The sequence below is a fragment of the Peromyscus californicus genome, unplaced genomic scaffold (genome assembly GCF_007827085.1).
Source record: "Peromyscus californicus insignis strain IS unplaced genomic scaffold, ASM782708v3 Scaffold_23__1_contigs__length_62951481, whole genome shotgun sequence".
Taxonomy (NCBI): Eukaryota; Metazoa; Chordata; class Mammalia; order Rodentia; family Cricetidae; genus Peromyscus; species Peromyscus californicus.
This window is the reverse complement of record NW_026294534.1, coordinates 8757543-8780478: the sequence shown is the minus strand read 5'-3', so window position 1 is coordinate 8780478 and position 22936 is coordinate 8757543. Positions and strand designations below refer to the sequence as shown.

Below are 22936 nucleotides of genomic sequence, written 5' to 3'. Positions count from 1 at the left end.
TGCTCCAGCACCATGCCTGTCTTCTTTCTGCCATGATGATCATAGACTCATCCTCTAAAACTGTAAGCAAGCCTTCAATTAAATGCTTTCTTAAAAAAAAAAAAAGAGTGCTTCAGCAAGCAGGAACTTTCCTCAAGCCCCACTGACAGCATCTGAGTCCTGAGGCAGGGTGGAGGATAACAAGTTCCCAGAAGGCACCTCAGCCGCTGCCGAGTAGAGAACCCCACTGTGAGGATTACACTGCAGTGGACAGAGTGGTTTTGCTTGAACCAAGGTTCTGCGGTATATTAAAACAATGAAGAGCTCCAGAAATGGCTCAGTAGTTAAGAACATCGGCTGCTCTTCCAGAGAACCTGGGTTTGATTCCCAGCACCTAGATTGTTGGGAGCCAGGCCAATTCAAGGCTTTCTCAGAGGCCCTGATGAAAGGACAAACAGAACCTATTATGAGTCCTTGTCCAGTGGCAAATTTGGTAAGGTCTGGTCTGGGGTTGGAGCCAGGACCTCAGAGGAGATAAAAGTTTCAGTTCCTGGGAATCCAGCTTCACCCCTTGGGCTGTGGTCTTAAGGCAGCTGAGTCTGAGACATCCTATGTTCTTTGCCAATACTGATTTAGCTTTCTGTTGACCGGGGCCCATTCCCTCCTACTAATAGTATATAAGATGCTACACCTCTTAATAACCTTGCTTGCCATAAGAAGTAGCTTGTGCTAGACCTCCGGAGTCCAAACTTTCCTGTCTTCTCATCCCCTGGTCCTTCTCAGGAACCTGTCACTGAAAAACGACCTGCTGGTCCAGGTCACATCATAGCTCACAACCACCTGAAAACTCCAGTTCCAGAGGATCTGACATCTCTTCTGGCCTCCTTGGGCATCAGGCATGCAGAGACATGCATGCAGGTAAAATACCCATACAGATAAAACAAACAACAACAAGCCCCTATGCCCTACTGGGGACCCAGGCTCTATCCATTCTGACATCTCCATTCAAGAGATGTCACACTTCCTTGATCACACTTAGGAATGCTCCCTAGAATGACAGAGGTCCTACACCCTGCCCTGGGGGCAGAGACAGCCACCAGGCCAAATTAGCACTAAAGCAGTTTATATTCAACACCCTAATTGATCTGGACTCCCTATCCAGTCCCATCACTATAGAAGGTAAGTGATTATTAGAAAGACAGAGCTAGGTGTCCTGAAGGCCCATCCATTTTCACATGTGGAGGTCGGAGGACAACTTTCAGGAGTCTTCTCTCCTTCCAGCAGGAGGCTGCCAGGCTTGCATGGCAGGGGCTTTACCTGATAGGACGTCTCACAGGTCCCTGGTGCCTGTTTTAGCTAATACGTTGTTTGTTTGTTTGTTTTTTTCCTACACCACAGTCCCATTGATTTTGTCAGAGATATTGATGGATAATCTAATGTGGAATCATTGTAATTTTTTGGATTATTCCTCTAAGGATCTAATGAGAGGTAAGAGGGAGCACTTTATAGAAAAGTGCATGGCACGTTTTTGTGTATGTGCATGTGATAGACATTAACCATGGATACCATTTTTCAGTCACCATCTACCTTGTTTTATGAGACAGGATCTCTCACCGGGACCTGGCACTTGCCAAGTAGGCAAGGCTAGCTCAAGCCCCAGGGTTCTTCCTGACCCTACCTCCCCAGTATTGAGATTCAAGTGTGTACAACCATGCCAGCTGTTCTTTTAAAACATGGGTCCTAGGGGTTTGTGGTGATATTTTATTTGTGCTCTAACAAATAAAGCTTACCTTGAAGATCAGAGTGAGGAGCTAAGCCACTAGTTAGTGATAGAGGCCAGGCAATGGTGGCTCACAACTTTAATTCCAGCACTTGGGAGACAGAGGCAGATGGATCTCTGTGAGTTCAAGGCCACCCTGGGCTACACAAGGTTGATCCAGTCTAAAAGAGAAACAGAGCCAGGCAGTGATGGCACACACCTTTAATCCCAGCCCTTGGGAGGTAGAGACAGGAAGGGATATGGCTGGGCAGAGAGAGGAATATAAGGTGGGAGGAGACAGGAGCTCAGATCCCTTTCAGCAGAGGATTTCATAGAAGTAAGAACTAGTGGCTGCTGCTCTGCTTCTCCGATCTTTCAGCTTTCACCCTGATATCTGACTCCAGGTTTTTATTAATAAGACCAATTAGGATTCGTGCTACAGGGGTTGAACTCAAGTCCTTGTGCTTACGTGGCAAGAACTTTACCAGTTAAGCTATCTCCCCACTCCTTACAACACTGTGAATACTAACCTGAGGAATACTGGACAGTCATTAGAGTATCACCACCCGCAATGTGGCTTTTGGGTGAAGCATAGGCGCGTGCACAGGTGCACGCTCACACGTGTGTGTAGGCCCAAGGTTGATGTTGGGTATCTTCCTTGATCACTAATATACTGAGGCGAGGTCTTTCAACTGAACCCAGAGCATGCTGATTTGGCTAATCTTACTGGCCAGCTTGCTCTGTAGAGTCCTTATCTCCAATCCCTTCACTCCCACCCCACCTCTGCCACTGGCCACATAGCTCAGGCCACATGCCCATCTAGTTTTTTTACATGGATGCTAGGAATCAGAACACCCACTGATTATCCAGAGTCACCTCCTCAGCCCTCTTGTTCTTTTTATTTGTAAGTGTGGCCCTGTGACATCAGAGACTGTGTGCTCAGTGCATAAGAGGCACCCAGTGAGATCGCCTTTGAAGGGAACAGCAGCGTTTTCAAAGACCCACTACTGGGGATAGTAGAGCTGCATGACCTGAAGACACCATCACTTCATTTACACAGTGAAGGATGTTTTAGAAACCAGAGTTGTCTCCGAGAGAATGCAGCTTTACCTTAAGGATAAGAATAGCCCTGTGGCCAGGCGGTGGTGGCGCACACCTTTAATCCCAGCACTGGGGAGGCAGAGGCAGGTGGATCTCTGTGAGTTCGAGGCCAGCATGGGCTACAGAGTGAGTTCCAGGACAAGCTCCAAAGCTACACAGAGAAACCCTGTTTCAAAAAACAAAACAAACAAACAAAAAAAAATAGCCCTGTGAATGCACACAGGTGTATGGCTTTTAAAAGCCAGAGTTTGGGTTGTTGTTACTGTTTTTAAGGAGCAGGTGGGAAAAGTGTTAGCTTGTCACAATCTAGTGTCTGTTTGTCTCTGATCTTTAGGGAAAATACACAAAGCATTTGATTAGAAAAAAAGTTTTGGATTATTCTTTGAACCTGTGACAGGGAAAACAATTTGTTGGTTCAAATGCCTGGTTAGCCACATAATCACATGGATAATCTCTCTTCTTAATTCTGATGATGTTCGGCAGCTGTCAAAACCTGCAAGAAATTCCAAAAGGTATACCTTTAACATGTTTTTTTTTTTTCCTTGCTGATTATCATACAGAATAAATATTAAGGAGGAAGGGAATGATGTAAAAAAAAAAAACCCTTCACTTCTGGGCAGAGATTGTAGCTCAGTGGCCACATATCATTTTTAATATGTACAATGACTGTAGATTTAATAGCCAGCATCAAAAAGCCAGGCATGTTGGTGCATGCCTTTAATACCAGCCATAAGAAAGTAGAGGCAGGCAGATCTCTGGGAATCCAAGGCCAGCCTGGTCTGGTCTATAGTGAGTTTCAGGCTAGCCAAGACTACATGGAGAGACCCTGTCCCAAAAACCAAAATAAACAAATATATATAAACAAACAAGCAAATAGATTATAACTTCATATAATGTCACTATTTTTGTTGCTGTTAACCCATGACCAAAGGAACTGGTTATCTTGAGAAGAACTCCTAGCATAAGCAGATGGAAACACAATGTTGTAGTTTTTACTAAAGGTTAAAAAAGGGGGCGGGGCTGGGAATGGTGACCCATGCTTTTAATATCAGCACTCAGGAGGTGAGTTCAAGGCCAGTCAGGAAGGTACAATGAGAGCTTGTCTAAAAAATAAAATATCCCCATGTAATGTGTAAAGCATAAAGTGAAAGAAGGTTTGTTTGAAGCAAAGGCAATTACAGACACAGAGAATCTATCGTTCTGAACTCAGTGTAAGCTGGAAAGAGAGGAAGGGAGAAAAGAAACTATACAAGAGTTTTAACTGTAGATTTCCCCGTGTATTTCTTTGGGCTATCTGTTGACTAGCAGAGAACTGTGGGGAAAGAAGAAGGTCTCAAATTCCTGATTGGACTGGTTATTTCAGACACTTGCGTTGAGTCAGTGTGATTAGGCTATGGATCCATTTAGATCATCTGTCCTCTGTAGGTAACAGACGTGCACATGGTACACAGACATGTAGGCTACACACACACACACACACACATACAATAGAAATTAATTAAAAAAGCCAATCATGGGGGCTGGAGAGATGGCTCAGAGGTTAAGAGCACTGACTGCTCTTCAAGAGGTCCTGAGTTCAATTCCCAGCACCCACATGGTGGCTCACAACCATCTGTAATGAGATCTGGTGCCCTCTTCTGGTGTGTAGGCATACATGCAGGCAGAACAGTGTATACATAATAAATAAATCTTAAAAAAAAAAAAAAAGCCACTCATGGTGGTGTACACATCTGTAAATCCAGCACTTGGGGAAGAAGCCAGATCAGTTCAATGACCTCTTTGGCCATACAGCAAGCTTGAAGCTAGCCAGGAATACACGAGACCCTGTCTCCACCCACTATCCCCACTCACACACAAAAACACGAGACCCTGTCTCCACCCACTATCCCCACTCACACACAAAAAAAATTCAGAGATTTAAGTGGTTTAACTAAAAACATCCAGCTTATGAGAAATTCTAGACAAAACCCATAGTATTTGTAAGACAAATATTTGTGCAGGTGTTCTGACGTGTGCCCGGAAGACACTGCCTTTCTGCTCATGCCTCACCTCCCAGCAGCTACTACCAGTTCTCTGGGTGCTAGATACCCTGTGAGGAGAGGGCACACTCAGCCACGGAAAAACTCAGTCCCGAACTTCATGGAGTTTACTAATTTCACGGACAGGCTAACCCGATAAACAGTGCCCCACAGAAAATAAACACGCTGTTACGGAGGGACACTCCATGAACAAGGGACAGGGGAGACTGTGGGTGAATGGAAAGGCTCTGGGGTCTCCTGGACCCAACACTGGACTGAAGTGCAGCTGCAGGTCCCCATGTTGAGAGGAGGTGCAGTGGCTAATATTAACTATCTACTTGACAGAACCTAGAATCACCTGAGAGGAGTCCCTGGTGACGCCTGGGAGGGATTATCTTGGTTAGATAACTGAGGTGGGCCGGGTCAACACTGCTCCCAGGACTTGAGTCTGGACTGCATCAAAAGGATGCTAGCTGAGCATCAGCCCTCATCTCTCTGCGCTTCCTGACTGTGGACACACGTGACCAGCTGCCTCATGATCCTGCCCTCACGCCTTCCCCTCTGTGACAGTCTGTTTCCTGGAATGGTGAACCAGAATAACCCCTTAGGATGCTTGTGTCACAGCAACATATGACTAATCCAGGAGGCTAGAGGTGGGGGATGGGCTCAAAGACTCCCTACTTGCACAGGTCTCCTGCTCTGCCAATGTGGCTTCTGCTGAAATCTCTCCTGGTGGCGCCAGAGGAGGCTTTCTCACTGTGTTCTCACCAGCAGAGGGGCCTGTTCTGATCTCTACTTATGCTGTCATCAATCAGTCAAACCACTGTCCTAAGCATATGTGACCTGAATTACTTCCATACTCCAGTGTGGCCATATTGGATAAGGACTTCCACATATGAATCTAGGCAAAGACAATTCAAGAAAGGCCTGACTTAAAATAGCATGGCTTCTGTCATCTGCCCAGGAGCCCTAAACTACCAGCAGTTAGCTGGAAATGCTTCCAGTCCCCAGACGCCCAAAGTGAAACAAGAATCCTTTATCAAGGCTGTCGTGCATGGTGGCTGTCCTGTAAAACCTGTACCTCATCATGTAGGGCCATAGCCATTGTGACTCTTCCAGAGAGTAATTCATGGCAGACCGCTCTTCACTCATACTGACTGTCCCACACAACTACTGAAAAATGACAATGCCATTATCATTGATGATGCTGTCCCTTTAACAAGTGGACAACTGAGTTTAAATTGTCCAAGACTTGTCCTTTTATGATGTAACATTACTTACATGGCTGTCTTTGTTCTTAGATGTGTAACAGTGAAGTATTCTGGGAGAAATTCAGAATCTTACAAATGTTCTCTTGATACTAAAATAGGGGTGACAACTTGCAAGAAGTGGCTAGATTTATACCAAAATACAGGGTCTAGCAAAAACTCACCAAGAGACAGTAGACAGCATTTTTCGAAATTTAACTAAATTGACAAGATAAAAAGGATTGAAATTGAATTTACATGTAACCATTAGAGTAGTGGTTCTCAACCTTCCTAATGCTGTGACCTTTTAATACAGGTCCTCACGCTGTGGTGACCCCCAACCATAAGATTATTTTCACTGGGTGGTGGTGGTGCACACTTTTAATCCCTGCACTTGGGAGGCAGAGGCAGGTGGATCTCTGTGAGTTCGAGGCCAGCCTGGTCTACAGAGTGAGTTCCAGGACAGCCAGGGCTACACAGAGAAGCCCTGTCTCGAAAAACAACACAACACAAACAAACAAACATACAAAAGGAAAGTTTATCATCAGTGCTGGGATTAAAGGCATGCACCACCACCACCTGGCCCTTTTGTAGTCTTAATAATCTATTAACACAGAGCAAATGGTTGATCAATTCTCAACTTTTAGCTCTAACATGGCTTTAGTTCCAAAGATAAGAAACAGAAAGCCAAAGTGCTTCTGTAGGAATCCCATCCTCTCCTGGACGGCAAACATGCTAACATAGTAACACAAGAATTCAGTGATAAAAGACGAAGACAGTAAAGCCTTTCCACCAGCGTGGTGTGGAGAAAGCTATGACCTCCCATCTCGCCTCTTTCTACAGAATCTACCCACACCAGCAGAATTCAGCCCAAGGGCCATACCTACTATGGCTTGGGGACCAAGTGTTTGTCAGTGAAAGGTCCTCGTCCTGGGACACTGGAGACACCGCCTGGCTACTGAGAGCCTGATCCCCCATCAACCCAATCGCCTCTGTCACCAGAGGCACCTCACTGCCGGGAGAATCATGAAGTATGGAGAGATCACTTGGTGAGCACTGTTATGTCAGCAGGTAAAAAACTATTTTCAAAGACAATAAATGTGAAATTTCACAACAGATGTGAAAACCCCTTTAATCCACTGCCAGATGCCACTTACTGCCAGGCTAAGCAATTGACACTGATAGCTAACCGTTCCCCTTTGTGATGTTTATGTTTAGAATAAAATTATTAATACTATCAAGGAGTCAAAAGGCCAGGACTGAAAACAAGAAATAACAGAAACTTTAAAGAAATACTTTGTTAAGGAATTACTAAAAATCCAAACAGGAGGCCATCTTCTCATAGTTTTATGAATTCAAATGAAAACTTGGAACGTCTCCCCATACACATCTATAATTCTCATTGACAGACCTGATAAGCAACTGCTTTAGGGCACAAAGACACCCTCGTCAAAAACAGCAGTCCCTGAGGTCGGCTAGCATTGAAGGAGTGACAGAGGGAGACAGACCCTGTTCCCTGGTAGCTGACAACTTCAGGCAGGGACCCTTCCCAGTGTCCTCTTCATGAAGATGATTTTGTTGTCATGTAGGGGTAGGGTCCTTGTCCAGTGTCCTCTTCATGAGGATAACTTTATTGGTACATCCTGCCAGGAGTTCAGCTTAAGACTCTTTGGCCTGTAAGAATGGAAAAGGCCTGAGGTAGGAAGTGGACACTGGTCTGAATCCCTGAGGCAGATGGGGGGCTCTTGGAGCCAATATGGCTAGCCTCATTCTCAGACGACATCCACATGTACACATGGAGATTGCAGTCTGATCCTTCTAAACAACACACTGCCAGGCCTCATAGGAACAAAGTACTGTGTCCAGAGCAGCCCCAACAGCAGATCAGGATCAATGAGCACACAGTTGGTGAGCACCATCTACAGGTCTCAAATACCCCACTGTTCAAACAGAAGCTGCTGAAAGGTCAGGTGAATGCCTCTCTCCAATAGACCATGGTTACAATGACCCCAGGAATCTCTGGGCACTTCTTTTGGCCGGTCCCAAAAGCATTAAAAATGGATGTCACCATAGAACACAGATAATCAATTAATATATATGTTTTTTAAAAGGCCGTCAGCAGTGCCCTGCGCCGTCAATGGATCCAAAGGCAATCAGTGAGTGAAGAGAGCCAGCCTCCAAGGTCACTGGTATGTGGCCATTTGTTCACATTGGTAAAATGCTCAAATCAGAGGCAATTGAGCCACCAGTCCCGGTGAGCATGTGCATGAGGCTGGCTCGGAAGTACAGTGCCACTCAATACCTGTCCCAGGGAAGTTATCCTCGGAAAGCCATCCCTTTGCTAGCATCCTAAATGGAAGCTACAGCTAAAGATTAAGATGTCAACTGCTAAATAATCTTCCTTTAGAAACATTTCGAGAACCAGAACACTGGCTACCTCCAGAGAACTTCAGAACATGTAAGGAAGACTCACTGTTAGCCTTCAATTCTGTATGTCAGCTCACACAGAGCATGCAAACTGATGTGAGGTTTAACTTACAGTGAAGGAAGTCCACACCTGTCTGAGGAGACTGTAGGTTCTAGCCCCAGGACACTGAGTTTGATTGAGATGTTCTGGCCACAAGACAAGACCACACTGTCCACCACCTTACCATCCTTCCTTTCCCTTGCCATAAAAGACCTCTGTCCCTAAGTTCCCTAAGACAGGCTTTGGGGGTGGTGCCCCTGGTCTCCCAGCATGGCAGTCCTCTGTTAATCTCTTTTCCCCTCAGCTCTTGGCTCCCAAACATTGGCTTTCCAGTGACGAGCAATCTAAACATGGACCCAGTGGCATTACCCCCTCAATGGGTCTCTGGGAGCACGTGACCAAACAGAAGTGACCGTAACACTTCTGAAAAAAAAAACATCTCTTCACTGGGCTCAAGGGAAGCTCACGGCTGTCTTCACACTCAGGCAGAACTGCCTCACGAGCTCTGAGACTATTTATTAGTCAGTGACATCCAAGAGAGCTCCACCACATGCTGTTTCCCTTATTATCTTAAAGCTACATTTTACAACATTAATCTCAAGTAAATGATTTATGCTAAACAATTTTTTTCTGGTAAATAGAAGCCTGATTCTTTAAAAAGATGACAGTATGTTTTATTCTGAATTTAAGTTCGGCGTACCCCAGGAGAGCAAGAATACTCTAGAAGAAACAGACTTTCAAAGCCAGCCCCCATGGGCGTGTGAGCTGACAGGCAGAGTGCAGCCCTGACCTCTACACACCTAGGCAGATTTCTCTTGTCTCCTTTTATTTGGGGAAAGTCGTTAGGAGACTTCAGAGGCACACTGCGTACTCTTGGCACGTATCGACAGGGAAGACGGGCCCAGGGGACTACAGAACTTTGTTCCCCAGGCGCTCCTTTCTTAGGCCCAGGCTGTCACACTCCTGTCCCTTGCTCGTTCTCTCTGCCTTGTCCACAGGGACACCCCCATCCTGGCTCCCTTTCTTCCCTCTATCCTGGGTGAAGGCTTTCCCCGACTTGGGTTCGTCTTCGCTCCTCCTGGGAAACCTGGTAAACTCAGAGTGACTGCTGTGCTTTCTGCAACCATCTGGGTGACATCTTGGAGTTTCAGGTTCTTTCTCTCGAAATCTTTTGTCCCTTTGCTCTTTATCACTGCCATCCTGCAACCTGTGAGTCAATACAAACGGTCAATAACTAACTGTAGGTAGATGGCTGATTATCTGTCTCCCTTCTAGACTCTGAATGGGGTGCACAGGACCTGAGCCCATCACTACAGGGGTGTATAGGACCTGATCCCATCACTACAGGGGTGCACAGGAGCTGATCCCATCACTACAGGGGTGCACAGGACCTGAGCCCATCATTACAGGGGTGCACAGGAGCTGATCCCATCACTACAGGGGTGCACAGGACCTGATCCCATCTCTACAGGGGTGCACAGGAGCTGATCCCATCACTACAGGGGTGCACAGGAGCTGATCCCATCACTACAGGGGTGCACAGGACCTGAGCCCATCACTACAGGGGTGCACAGGAGCTGAGCCCATCACTACAGGGGTGCACAGGAGCTGAGCCCATCACTACAGGGGTGCACAGGAGCTGAGCCCATCATTACAGGGGTGCACAGGAGCTGAGCCCATCACTACAGGGGTGAGTTTAGCAGCAATGGGCTCACAGTAAGCATCTAACAAAGGACGTGGAAAGATGGACAAATAATATCTGCTACTATATCTGAATGACAAGCATGCAGTGACATAATGCTGAGATATGCAGACACACTCCTAACTCTCCCCACTTTACAGCTTAACTAAACGAGTGACAGTCTAGATTCCCAGGCGTGCATGCGACACAGCCTCAACAGTTTTATTCTGCTCTAAGCACAGCACCCGACTGAACTTGGGTTTAATACGGCCAGGTGACTGACTGAGGCATATCTAAAGGCTAAGTGAATAGTGAGTAAGTACATGGCTACTTGGTTTGGGGTTCTTGAAGTCTTTGCTTCCCTGAACCATGGGTACAAGCCACCACCATGTCCCCTCTGTGGCTTATCCACACGGGAGGCATGGGAACAAGTGAGGACTTATGACAGCAATAACAGGTACTGCTGTACCATAAACAATGACACTAAAATACTCCAACCCGAATCAAAGGGTAGAGATTCCAAGAGCGGCAGGAACCCTAGGTCGGGCAAGCCTGGGTGTGTGTGGCAGGTATGATAGATAGTCAGGGCAGGGGGCTATGCCTGCCAGCTTCACGGCTGAGCTCTTCCCATGAAACCGTGTCATGAGCAGGTAAAGATGGAGGTAAGACCAACAAAAGACAGACCTAAGGAGGGGATTTCACTATTGAAGGCCTACTGCTCCACCACAGAAACAAACAAACAAAACCCCCAAAACTGGCCACCTCGAAAAGATCAGACTCTGAAATTTGTAGTTGTAGGTAGCTGAGATTTAATCACAGATTAACTGTAGGGGAGCTGGAAAAAAAATGTGGGGGAAACCTCAACACACAGAGGGAAGCAATGACCAGGTACAAACCACACAGAAATAAAGACTCAGAGGCAGACCCTGGAGACATACGTCCAGGAAGGAAGTCTTATGGAGGAAAAGGAAGCCGCTCAAGAAGTGACGTTAAGGAAGCCCCAGGAACCGCTCCTCATTTGAAGAGCCACCCGAGACTGCTGACTCGATGCTTACTAACTCCTGGCATGGTCAACAGAAACAAACAAGCTAGCATACTCCAAGGGCAATGTGAAGAGCACACAACTTGCATTGATGCTGTGACTCCACACTGGGGGCAGGAGGCAGTCACAGGAACAAGAGCATGCTCACCTCTCCCCAGGCATCTCCGGCAGGCCTTCCACTGGCCGGGGTTCCTGCTTCTCGTCTCCAGGACCAACTGAGTCACCTCTTTCTTTGGGTTTCTCTGTGGTTGCTTCTTCTCCTGTTTCCAGCTTTTTAAGAAGCTGAGAAATTGTAACGTTAATAAAATATTACTCAATGCTATATCATAAAATAAATTGTTAAATAATTAAAAATATATACCAATATTGAGCTCAAATGTTTGAATAGCAAAGGAATTGTTGTAGGCCCAAAAATCAAAAACAAGAACAACTGCCACCCATCTGTTTTGGGTTTAATACATATGACACTATCAATAAAATCTTTACAATTATGAAAAATGATGTAGGATTGTTAAAATAATGGCATCCAATTTAACAAAAGAACACTATAAAACAAAATGTGTATTGATCTGAGGCCAGCTCCCACCTTTTAAGGGTTCCTATGAGGAGAAGAGAGGAATAAGAAACTTTTAGATAGAAAGATAGCAGAGAGGAGACAGACAGAAACACAGCAATGTTTTGGGAGGGCCTGGATCAAAATCCACTGGCCCCTTCTGTCTCTTCAAAAGGGCTTTTTATAACAATGCCAAGGGGCAGGGCAAAAGATCTCCCCCTTGCTAGATCAAAGCATACCACACAGCCAAGTGCAGACCCTTCCAAACACCTGGCAACCACACCTGTGGTCCAATCATTCCCCTATGCAGCTCTGCTGGGTAAAGCAAGCTCAGATCTCACTAGGAAACCTCTGGGGGTCTCCACGGTGATCCAATTTTGATTTACATGTTAGTACACACATACCCTGCTAATGGAGCCTAATTCTGAGCAACACTTTATTAGGTAGTTTTGTCCTTGTGCCAACATTAAAGTGTCCTTACATGAAGTCACTATACAAGTTAATCTCATAGTCACTGTTACAGTCTGAGTATTAAATCTTCCCAAAAATTCATGTGTTAAACCCTTGGTCTCCAGCTAGAGGTATTATTTTGGAACTAGGTCATTCGAAACAAGCCCTTGGAAGCTCTGTCATGTCCTGCGTCTTCCTTCTTTGTCTTCTAATTCTTGTCTATGTGGCAGTGAAAGCCTCCACCACAGGAACCCACATGCTCTCCTGCTCCTAACTAACCACTGAGCATCTCTCCATCCCCGCCCTTTTGTTTTTTGAGACAAGTTCTTGCTATCTAACTCAGTCCGGCCTTGAACTGTTGAGCCCCCTGACTCTGTCTCTCAGTGCTAGCAACACAGGCTTATGTTAAAACACCTGGCTTATGTGGTACTGGGATTTAAAATCACAGCTTAACCCACTCTAGGCAGTACTCTACCAACTGAGTTACAGCTCCACCCTTGTGAGTAGCTTTTTGAAGACTCTCTCTGCCCATTAGTCTTCTGCTCTTACAGCTTTGGTCAGGTTCCCTGACTTCACTGCTCCTATGATACTATGCAATTTTAAAAACAACAGACATCAGGGGCTGGAGAACTGGCTCGGTGGTTAAGAGCACTTGTTGCTCTTGAAGAGGACCTGGATTACGTGATAACACCCACATGTGGCTCCTCCAGCTCCAGGGCATCCAACGTTCTCTTCCGGCCTCTGCAGTTACCAGGCACTATGTCGTGCATACACACAGACTTTGCTAACCATAGACATGTTCCTTATGTATTAAAAGTAACAGTTAGTGATAGTTGATACTTTCTTTATTTGTACAGTTCTTCAGAACCCTAATAAGTACCTTAAATCTTCCGTGGAGTAAGGTGAAACCATGCCGGGCTGAAATCTCAGTTTAAAAAAGTCCTAAGAAGGGTTGACTCCAATGCTGACCAATATATCGAGGAGAAAAATCTCTTCAATCAATGTGAACGGATGCATCAGTCATGGGGGAAACTGGACATGAGGGTGAAAGTGATGGGGGCTGCCTAGTGCTGAGCCTTGGGTGTGAGTCTGAGTTCTGAGCTACTGAGGCAGGACATGGAGAAGCCCTGCAGGAAGTTCTCAGGAGAATCTAAGGCAGGGACCCTTTGGGTGCCGTGACCCACTCCACACTGGGAGGCCAGAGCCTCATGCCTTCCACTGCCTGAGCACACGTACGTAGGCTGTGTAAGGACGCCTGACCTTAGGGGAACGTCTGAGGCCACTGTTGTAGAGTGGGTATAAAGCACTGATAAAGGCTGGATTAACTGAATACTTAGATGGCCTCATCACTCTAGGAGAACTACACTGTGGGGGAAGAAGAAATGTTTCCCCAGTATTACCTTAATCTTCACTTCCTTCTCGGTTCTCTTCTGCTTATCCACCTCTTTCCTTTTACATCTCTCCTCCTCTCTCCTTTTCCTTTTCTCCTCTTCCCGTAAACGCTTCTTCTCCAGCTCCCTCCTCCTCCGCTCTTCGCGCTTTTCTTCTCGAATTCTCTGAAAGTATAGACAAACACGTATGTAGATTTTGTGGATGGAACCAGCGAGCACAGGACAGATAGTCACCGGGTAAATCGACACCTACCTGCTTTTCTAGTTTTCTATTTTTAATATATTCCAAAAGAGGTGTGGTTCTTCTGGCTAAAGAACAAAAATTGTAATACATCACAAATCACTTCTAAATTGAGATTTATTTTAAATACTTGTTTCCAATTTAATATTAAAATAATTAGGGGAAGAATACTATCTCTAAAATTTACACGGGCATGCACTGTACCCAGGGGCATTCTTATTCTATTATGACAAATGTAAGTAATCTGGAGGTACTGATAATTTTGCACATGGTAAGCATGCCATTCTTTTAAGCGTTTTATTAGCATATATCAATTATAGACAATAATAGGTCATTTTGACATTTTCATACATGTATACAATGCATTTCGATCACATTTACACTCCATGACCAGTCCTTGACCCTCCCACTCCTGCAGTAGCCTTTCTCTTCCCAGCTAACCCTCCGACTTCCACGGTCTACCTTCCGTGTTGTGGTGGGGTGACCCAGGGAGTTTAACTAGGCTGTTTATAGGACTACAGGCAAGCGGTTATTTACGGGGGCACAGGCGTCAGTGAAGAAAAAGACACAAGATTCTTTTTCTTCAAGTAGTCATTAATATTGCTCACACAGTGGGCAAAAAAAGTAGTATGTGTGTGATAATCTTAAGCTTCTCAAATGTTATTAACATCTTTTTATACTTCTGAAGAATCATAAATAGCATTTACATACTTACTTTGATGCTATGCAAATTGCCAGTTTTTGCTTTTCCAGTTTTTAGTGTTTTTCTTTTAATGTTTATTTAGTTTCACTCTATCTGTATGAGTGTTTGTCTGCATGTATGTCTATGTACCATGTTTATGCCTGGTGCCTGTGGAGGTCAGAACAGGATGTCAGATTCCCTGGAACTGGTTAGTAATGGTAGTGAGCTGCCATGTGGGTGCTGGGAACTGCTGGGGTCCTCTGCAGAAGCAACAAGTGCTCTTAACCACTCAGCCATTTCTCCAGCCCCAACAACACAGAGCCTTTAATACATGCCAATCTAATTCAAAAATCCAAAATCTGAAATGCCTTCAACCAAAGTTTTGAGCACTGGCATAATGACACAGTGGAAAAGTCTACATGTGATGAGATATGTCAGTCAGAGAGGCATTACAAATGTATAAAACTGCCTTTGCACTATGTGCTTAAAATACACAGAAAACACAATTTTATCTTTAGACTTGTGTCCCATCTCCACAATATTTTATTACATATATACAAACATTCCAAAGTCCCAAACAGAACATTTCTGGTCCTTATCATTTCAGATATTCAATCTTCTTTATACTCAGTAAAACCAGAATAATGTGACATTAACTCCAAATACTAAAGTTTAGAAAATGATTCCTTACGGCACTGCTGACCAACAAAAGCACCCATTCCTCTTGTCTAAAGAACATACCCAAGCTTCTACCTTAACATCACCTCTCCTACTCCTCACCACTCATAGCTGAGTGGTATGTCAGGTGCCCCAGCACGCTACAGGCCTACAGGTGTCTGTCACCAGAGGGACCAGCTCCAAAAGGGAGGAGTTCCATGACCTCCACATGTAAGGACATGGTGAGAAGGTGGGAATCGTCTGGGTCTGCTCTGCAGATCTTCAAGATCTCAGATTGAATGGGACTGTGAAGAATCCTTGGATACACCTGAGAGTTGGCATGACATTTCCAGAATCGTGAGGTCCAGGAACTAGTAGAAATTTGTGAGGAAGCCACTAGACGTGGGCCCCTAATTCAAACCAAGGACTTCTGATACTTGACTTGACAGATCAAATGGTACTCAGCCTCGAGAGTGGACATGGTCAGAGGCCTGCACGTTATGGCAGGTGCTGTGGCCATGGATGTAATCAATCTGGCAGAAATGAATTCATTTCAAAGAGATACTTTGGCTGTCAGACTAACAAGACAGTGGATCCCAAGATAAAGTTTAGTAACATGGATACACTTTCCTCCTCCTTCCCTAATTACTGTATCACAAAATTTTACAAGGCTCAAGGAGGTGATGAGGTTTGCTGAGGTTATGAAGTGCCAAGTCTCAGAGCTAATCCTAGGTATGTCCATTCCAAAGACCTCCTGCCAACGAGAGTTTATCATAATCTTATTCAAACCTTATTTGTTAGGCTTGTTCACAAGACTCTGCAAAAGGTTAAAAGCTAAGAAAATATTGGCAACTCCTATCAATGACGTGGTGAAGATTCAAATTGAGAAGCAGAGAAGCAACTACAGCAGCCTCCAGAGTCCATGTCTGGGGTGAGTGAAGCGCCCGCCTGGGGGCTAAGAGTCAGCCTGGCATTTGGTCAATACATAAGTACTGCTGGTAATACAACGGGCACCAAGATGACAAGGACAGAGGCCCTCTGTGGGAACAGAGCTAGATCCGACCCACAAAAAGATGTCTCAAAGGTGGCCTGAAGCGACAGACCCTGTAACAAGAAACACTTAAACAGACCAAGAAAGATGGAGGAGGGGCCTGGAAGGTGAGTTTTAAAAATACCTAACTTGCCTTTTCTAACTTTGCAAGTATAACAAGTTTTGAAATCAGATCTCGATTTTTGCCCCCAAAGTATCTTTCTCCACCTTCTCTATGTATATATTATGTATGTACATATTACATATGCAAATATATATAACTAGCCATCTGCTCGTCTTAGATCTCTGGTCTTTAGTTCTCTCTACCCCTTAGCCCCCTCACTAATCTGTCTACCATCCTCCCTCCCCCAATATTTGACCTCTAAAACATACGCTCAGCATAATACAACAGCCTTCCCCGGGGAGCAAGAGCCATCAGCCAGTCCCCTGCTTCTTTCTGGCATTCCCCACCCACTGCGGACAGAGCAATGATCCACTCCCTGACAGGAATCTGGGTCTCCAGTCTCAACACTAGGGTTTCTTACATCTCTCAATTATACGAGCTTACACTCTGTTCCTATAGCTCCGGACTCTGTGGTCTGTTCATTCTCCAGACACTAAATTTCTACTGTCTCTTTTCTGCAACTACGAAGATGACAATGTATTTCAACCATGGGAGTGGGGGAGGAAACTGAGCAAGGAATTCATGTGAAGACTAACGAACCAATTATACCTGAGATGTTATACAAGTCTTGACAGGTAAGCAGAACACATAAGGGGTGCCAGGTTTTGTTTTTTAAAAAAGGGTTTTGTTTTGTTTTTTTTAAATCTTTTTTTGAATGTGTATGGGTGTTCTGTCTGCATGCATGTCTGTGTACCATGTGTGTGCAGTGCCCTCAGAGGCCAGAAGAAGGCACTGGATCCTCTGGTACTGCAGCTATAGATGGCTGTAAGGCACTGTCTAGGGGCTGGGAATCCAACCTGGATCCTTTGGAAGAGCAACTGATGCTCTTAACCTCTGAGCCATCCCTCCAGCCCCTTGAGAAGAGGTTTTTGATCCTGAGACTAGTCGGAAATGGAACATTCAGGTGTGTCTGAGACTAAACCGGGTGTGCCTGGTGAAAAATAAAGGTGCTCCATGTCTGCATGTGCATTTTCTGGGGCCTATTACAGGAGACAAACATTTCTAACCACTCCACTCTAGGAGGAAGCGTGAATGGAGTTCAAGCAGACCCTGGCTGCTGGCTGCGCTTATGCACAGACTGACTGCTTAGCTTCCACGGAAGGCTTGCTACTCTGCCCAAGCAGCAAAGCAGGTTCATATCTGAGCAAAACGTCTTGTCTCCAAAGGCTCCCGAGGTCCCCTCACGGCTGCTGACAGTCAGCATTGTGACAAAAGCTCCTCTCTGACCCAGCCAAGAGCACACATTTGTCTTTGGAAGTGTCATCATTTTAAATACGACCACTAAACACATCGCTTTTATCAACAAAGGCTCAAAAATATTTCCCTGCCCTATCACTCTTTTGTCGAAAGTAGAAAATACTGCTTCTATCAAGCCTGTAACAGAAAGAAATTTCACCCTCATCTTGAAGAAAGGAGAATAATCTATATATATATATATATATATATATATATATATATATATATATATATTCCATTAATAAGCATCTCAATAAAGAAACGGGCAAACAGACCGAGGAGCTCTCTTGTCCTCACTTCGATCTCTCCCAGAAGTGTCTCAGGACTAGCACTGGTTTTTTCTTCCTCCAAACTGTATGTTTCCAGAAACTGTTTATATTCTGGATCTGTAAATTTAAAACAGAATGAATGAAATGAATCAATGAATGAATGAATGAGTACACCCCTCTCTCCAACTGCAGGCAATGTTTGATCAGCACATTTCATCTGTGGGTTTATAATTCCGCTTCAGAAAAGGGCTCACCATCTTCAATGCTTCCAGTCTTGGCATCTTTCTTCTTCAGCTTCTTTTTGGCAATCTTCTGGAAGGGAGCAAACTCCACCACTGCAGGATACTCCAGGCCTTTTATGGAGACAGAGTCCAAAGATGACCGTGAAACTCTACTATATTCACTTTGGAAAACAATGATCTAATGTACATGGAGTCAAAGGATGATGTCATCAAGGTAACTGCTTCGGGAAGAGCAGGAGGCAAAGAAAAAACACTTTGACATGACATGGCCCTGAGGACTCACTCACGACCTCAAACCGCTCCCTTGAAAAGGGAGGAAACCCAGCTACTCCATATTACTTCCAAATAATTTATGAAGGAAATATCACCACTCAGTTATTGTTGCTGTTGTTGTTTTGGGTTTTTGTTGTTGTTATAATCAACTATTTTAATTTTAAGATGTTATGGGCTAGAGAGAGCTCAGTGGTTAAGAGCATTTGCTGTTCTTGCATGGGACCTGGATTTAGTTCTAAGCACCTCACATTAGGTGGCTCACAAACACCTTTAACTCCACTTCCAGGGAATCTGATGCCCTCTTCTGGCTTCTGAGGACACCTGCACACACATGGTATACATACATATACTCAGGCATGGACACATACATACACATAAAATAAAAATAAAATCTAAAAAAGAATTAATGTTAAGATGTCAATTCAACTATTGAACTGTTATAGAGACTCAAGGAAATTACTTTGCTTAAAAGAGACACAGGGTTGCCGGGCAGTGGTGGTGCACACCTTTAATCCCAGCACTTGGGAGGCAGAGGCAGGCGGATCTCTGTGAGTTCGAGGCCAGCCTGGTCTCCAAAGCGAGTTCCAGGAAAGGCGCAAAGCTACACAGAGAAACCCTGTCTCGAAAAAAACAAAAAACAAAAAACAAAAAAAGGACACAGGGCTTTAGGGCTTGGAAACTTCAAGGACATGTACTATGATGTACATGTCTGTTTCAAACAAAAAGGTGAAGAAGGAAGCAGCAGGAGCTGATTTTATTGTTATATGGGAAGGGAGATGAACATATAAAGAAATATTCTCGTTAATAGACTTTAAACCAATACATGGAACCCTCGGCCTCAGAGTTAAACCCACTGAGCACTATCATTTTAAAGCTTGTGAGTCATGCACTCCTCTGATGGTAAAGGTCGAACTTACTTGGAATAGGTTTTGGGCTAACCTCCACTGTGCAGAATGAACAAGGGACAAGGAGGGGCTGGGGCCGGCAAGATGGCCTAGTGGGCAGCAGTACTCGTTACCAAGCCTGATGACCTAAGGAAGATCCCTGCGACCCATACCGACAGGAGAGAACTGACTCTGACAAGCTGCCTTCTGATCTCCACAATTACAACACGACACAGAAGTGTACATACACACAGAGGAGTGTACATACACACACACAGATACACCAGTGTACACACACACAGAAAAGTGTACACATACACACACAGATAACAAGTGTATATATACACAGAGGCATATACACACGGGAGTATACACATACAGGGAGTGTACATACACACATACAGAGACGTATACACACAGGAGTGTACACACACAGAAGTGTACACACACAGAGGAGTGTACATACACAGAGATGTATACACACAGGAGTGTACATACACACACAGAGATGTATACACAAAGGAGTGTACATACACACAGAGACATATACACACAGGAATGTACACATACACACAGACGTGTACACACACAGAGGAGTGTACATATACAAACACAGATACACAAGTGGACACACACAAAGGCGTATATACACACAGAGGAGTGTACACACACACACACACACACACACACACACACACACACACACACACACACACACATATACAGGCCCTAACCTTTATTCCCAATGAAGATATATCCATCAAAACGATCTCTGAACAGAAGGATGTCATCAGGGTTCCGAAAATTAATGTATGCTCTTGAGTAGAGATGAGGATAGAGACTGAAATATGAGATAACAATAAAAATGTTAGTAAGACTGCAGGACTCCCTTAGTTTTGCCTTATTTATCTTTTATTAATACAGCAAATATTTTTTATGCCAAATAATCACTTCTCAGCTAATTATAACAATCTAGATAGTCTTTTTGTTTTTGTCTTTGTTTTTTTGAGACAGGGTTTCTCTGTGTAGCCCTGGCTGTCTTGAAACTCATACCATAGCCCAGGCTGGCCTAGAACTCACAGAGATCCACCTGCCTCTGCCTCCTGAGTGCTGGGACCAAAGATGTGTACCACCACTACCCGGCTCCAATCTGGATATTCTTTAGCAAAAAACAAAACAAAAAAACCAACCATTAACTGAAGCCTTGATTACTCAGGAGCGTCTCTACTGTACATAACTAAGATTAAATTACTAGACTTCAGCCTGGCGGTGGTGATTAGTCCCAGCACTTGGGAGGCAGACGCAGGCAGATCTCTGTGAGTTCAAGGCCAGCCTGGTCTACAGGGTGAGATCGGGGACAGCCAGGGCTACACAGAAACCCTGTCTCGAAAGACAAACAAATACTAGACTTCAGAAGTCACCCAACGGCCATGAACATTTGGACGTTTTTAGTCATTCCTGGTACATCAAGAACAAGAAGATGACTAGTCTTGGCTCTTTCATGGATGAGGATGTAGTACTATGAGGTTCTTTTCAGATGGGTAGGCCAGTTTCAGGAGCGTTGGTACTTAGAAAAAATGAAAGCATTCTCCCTCTCAGCCACACTTCTTTTCACAGGTAGGAACTCTTCAATTCCACTTCACAGAGACTACTAAAGGTCAGAGAAGTCTGTTCGTAGGGAGGGTGCAAGTTACAAGGAGGGGCTGGGATTGTACCCTGAGTCACTCCCTGTTGTGTTAACTGTTTTTCTAAACTTCAGCTATCCGAAAACCACCTGTTTAACAACTACTTGTATTTTTATTTGAAGACGATTTTTCTTTTCTTTTTCTTTTTACAAAAACAGGTATCCCAAAGGAATTTGCATAAGACATAAACGAAAACATAAAAGGATATAAAAATATCGTGAAAAATCCCGAATCTCAATGGCACTGACATCTGCTGGTTAGGCCAGCCCTGCGTTGCTCCAATCACTGCAGAAAGAGAACCTGTCTGACTGGGTGATGCTGCCCACAGGAACACGATGGCAATCCCACTTCTCCGGGCTCAATTCCTGGTCCTTCACTAGCGAAAACACTCCAGACTCACGTGTATAAGGGATGCACTCTGGTTTTTCTCATCATACAATTTATTAAAAGCTATGTGGAGGGAGGCCTGGAAACACAAAGGACACAACGTGCGGTGTCACCGGCGCACCACGGTCCTGTACAGAGTGAGAATGTCATGCCCATCCATAACGGGCGTGCACTGACAGCTGGAAGGGGGACAGATGAAGGGGGACAGATGGCAATCACGAGCGCTGCCAGGTCCTCAGTCCATCACCCGCGTCCCGCGGCAACCCTCACCTGAGGTCCGCAGCCACCACCTCAAAGTAATCGTGCGCAGGCAGGGGGCGCAGTTGCTCTTCCAGCTGCTCTTTGGTGAGGCCGGGGGGCAGACGCCGGAGGACCACCTGGGATGACCATGGCTCGTCATTTAGATGCTGCCGCCCGGCCGCCCGGCCGCTCGGCCCACCCAGGCCGCGGGCCCACCGAGCCCGACCACCGCTGCTCCCCGACTCTAGCCTGCCTGGGGAGGCGGCGGCTCGCATCCCCATGGGAACGCCGCGGCCGAGGCCCCGCCCCTAAGACCAGCACACCGCCCCACTCTCCTCAAGCCCCGCCCTCCTCGGGCTCAAAGCCGTGCTCTCGCGAGAACGGCTGGCCCCACCCCGCGGCGTGCCCTGGACCAGTCTCCCCGCGGGAGGTTCCGAGGCCCCGCCCCCACCTTGCTCAGGGCCGTCCTCTTCTCCTCGCGAGGCTTGCCCGCCCCGCTCTCGCTGAAGGCCGGGGCCGGCGCCGCCGCCGCCGACTCCCTCCGCGGCGACTCGCGGCGGAACGGGGCCTCCGGGCCCGACAGTTTCTCCCTCCAGCTGGGAGCCCGCGCAGGAAGGGCCTCACCCAGGCCTCCGGCCCCCTCTTCCGAGCGCATCCCCACCGGCCGCCCGCCCTCCCACCGCCGCCTCCACCGCGAGAACGAAGCCTCGCGAGGACTAGGCAGCCCCTCCCTTGGCATTCGGTGTCCAGCGTCCCCTCCCCGGGCCTGCCGGGGGGAAGGGGCGGTGCCAGTGCTGCCCTGCGCCGGGGGTGGGCAGCCAGGCGGGCCCTGAAGGCTGGCGGTGCCCCAAGGTTGCACGTTACCAAAACATCCTCAGCATCCTCCGACAGCGGCGACAGGAAATCGATGCCGTCACACTGTGCACGGAAAACAAACGCACGTTCCGGATATCCCGTGGGCTGCTGACCTGCGATGTGGATGGCATGCATCCATGATAGTCTGGGACTGGGAGGCCCCAGGAACCATTTCTGGCCCACTCAGTCTCACCGGGGCAGCACCGAAACTAAAAAAACATTTTTCTTCTATAGACCTACAAGCAACAGTTTTCCTATGTGCTCAGATTTTACGTACCGTTGGCTGTAGTTTTTAGTTATAGCACCTTTCTCCTGAGAAAATTTCAGAAATGTATTTACAGATTGTATTGTGAAGCCTGTATTGATATTGACACTCTTGAAAT

At 45.9% G+C, this 22936-nt stretch overlaps 1 protein-coding gene across 4 annotated transcripts; it reads right to left on the bottom strand.

The window, feature by feature from the left end:
- Window positions 1–1944: 1944 nt before the first annotated feature.
- Upf3a (UPF3A regulator of nonsense mediated mRNA decay) lies at window positions 1945–22374 on the bottom strand. 4 transcript variants are annotated; one of them, XM_052751735.1, is made up of 9 exons: window positions 22150–22369; window positions 21729–21835; window positions 20121–20227; window positions 18242–18340; window positions 17994–18104; window positions 13942–13997; window positions 13698–13853; window positions 11443–11576; window positions 1945–3332 (listed from the first exon to the last, which is right to left on the bottom strand). In XM_052751735.1, exons 1-9 carry the CDS (start codon window positions 22351–22353, stop codon window positions 3326–3328), a joined length of 981 nt encoding a protein of 326 aa, XP_052607695.1. In that variant the 5' UTR covers window positions 22354–22369; the 3' UTR covers window positions 1945–3325. The 4 variants fall into 4 exon arrangements, with proteins under 4 accessions (XP_052607695.1, XP_052607694.1, XP_052607692.1 ...); XM_052751734.1 differs by lacking the exon at window positions 1945–3332 and adding an exon at window positions 7436–7778 and having other exon boundaries at window positions 22150–22371; XM_052751732.1 differs by lacking the exon at window positions 1945–3332 and adding an exon at window positions 9068–9778 and having other exon boundaries at window positions 22150–22374.
- Window positions 22375–22936: the final 562 nt, after the last annotated feature.

Coding starts and splice junctions, on each gene's coding strand:
- Upf3a (XM_052751732.1), bottom strand. CDS start 22,353: ATGCGCTCGGAAGAGGGGGCCGGAGGCCTGGGTGAGGCCCTTCCTGCG. Junction 18,341..20,120: donor TATCTTCATTGGGAATAAAG/GTTAGGGCCTGT, acceptor TCTCCATAAAAG/GCCTGGAGTATCCTGCAGTG. Junction 13,854..13,941: donor ATAGAAAACTAGAAAAGCAG/GTAGGTGTCGAT, acceptor CTATACTTTCAG/AGAATTCGAGAAGAAAAGCG.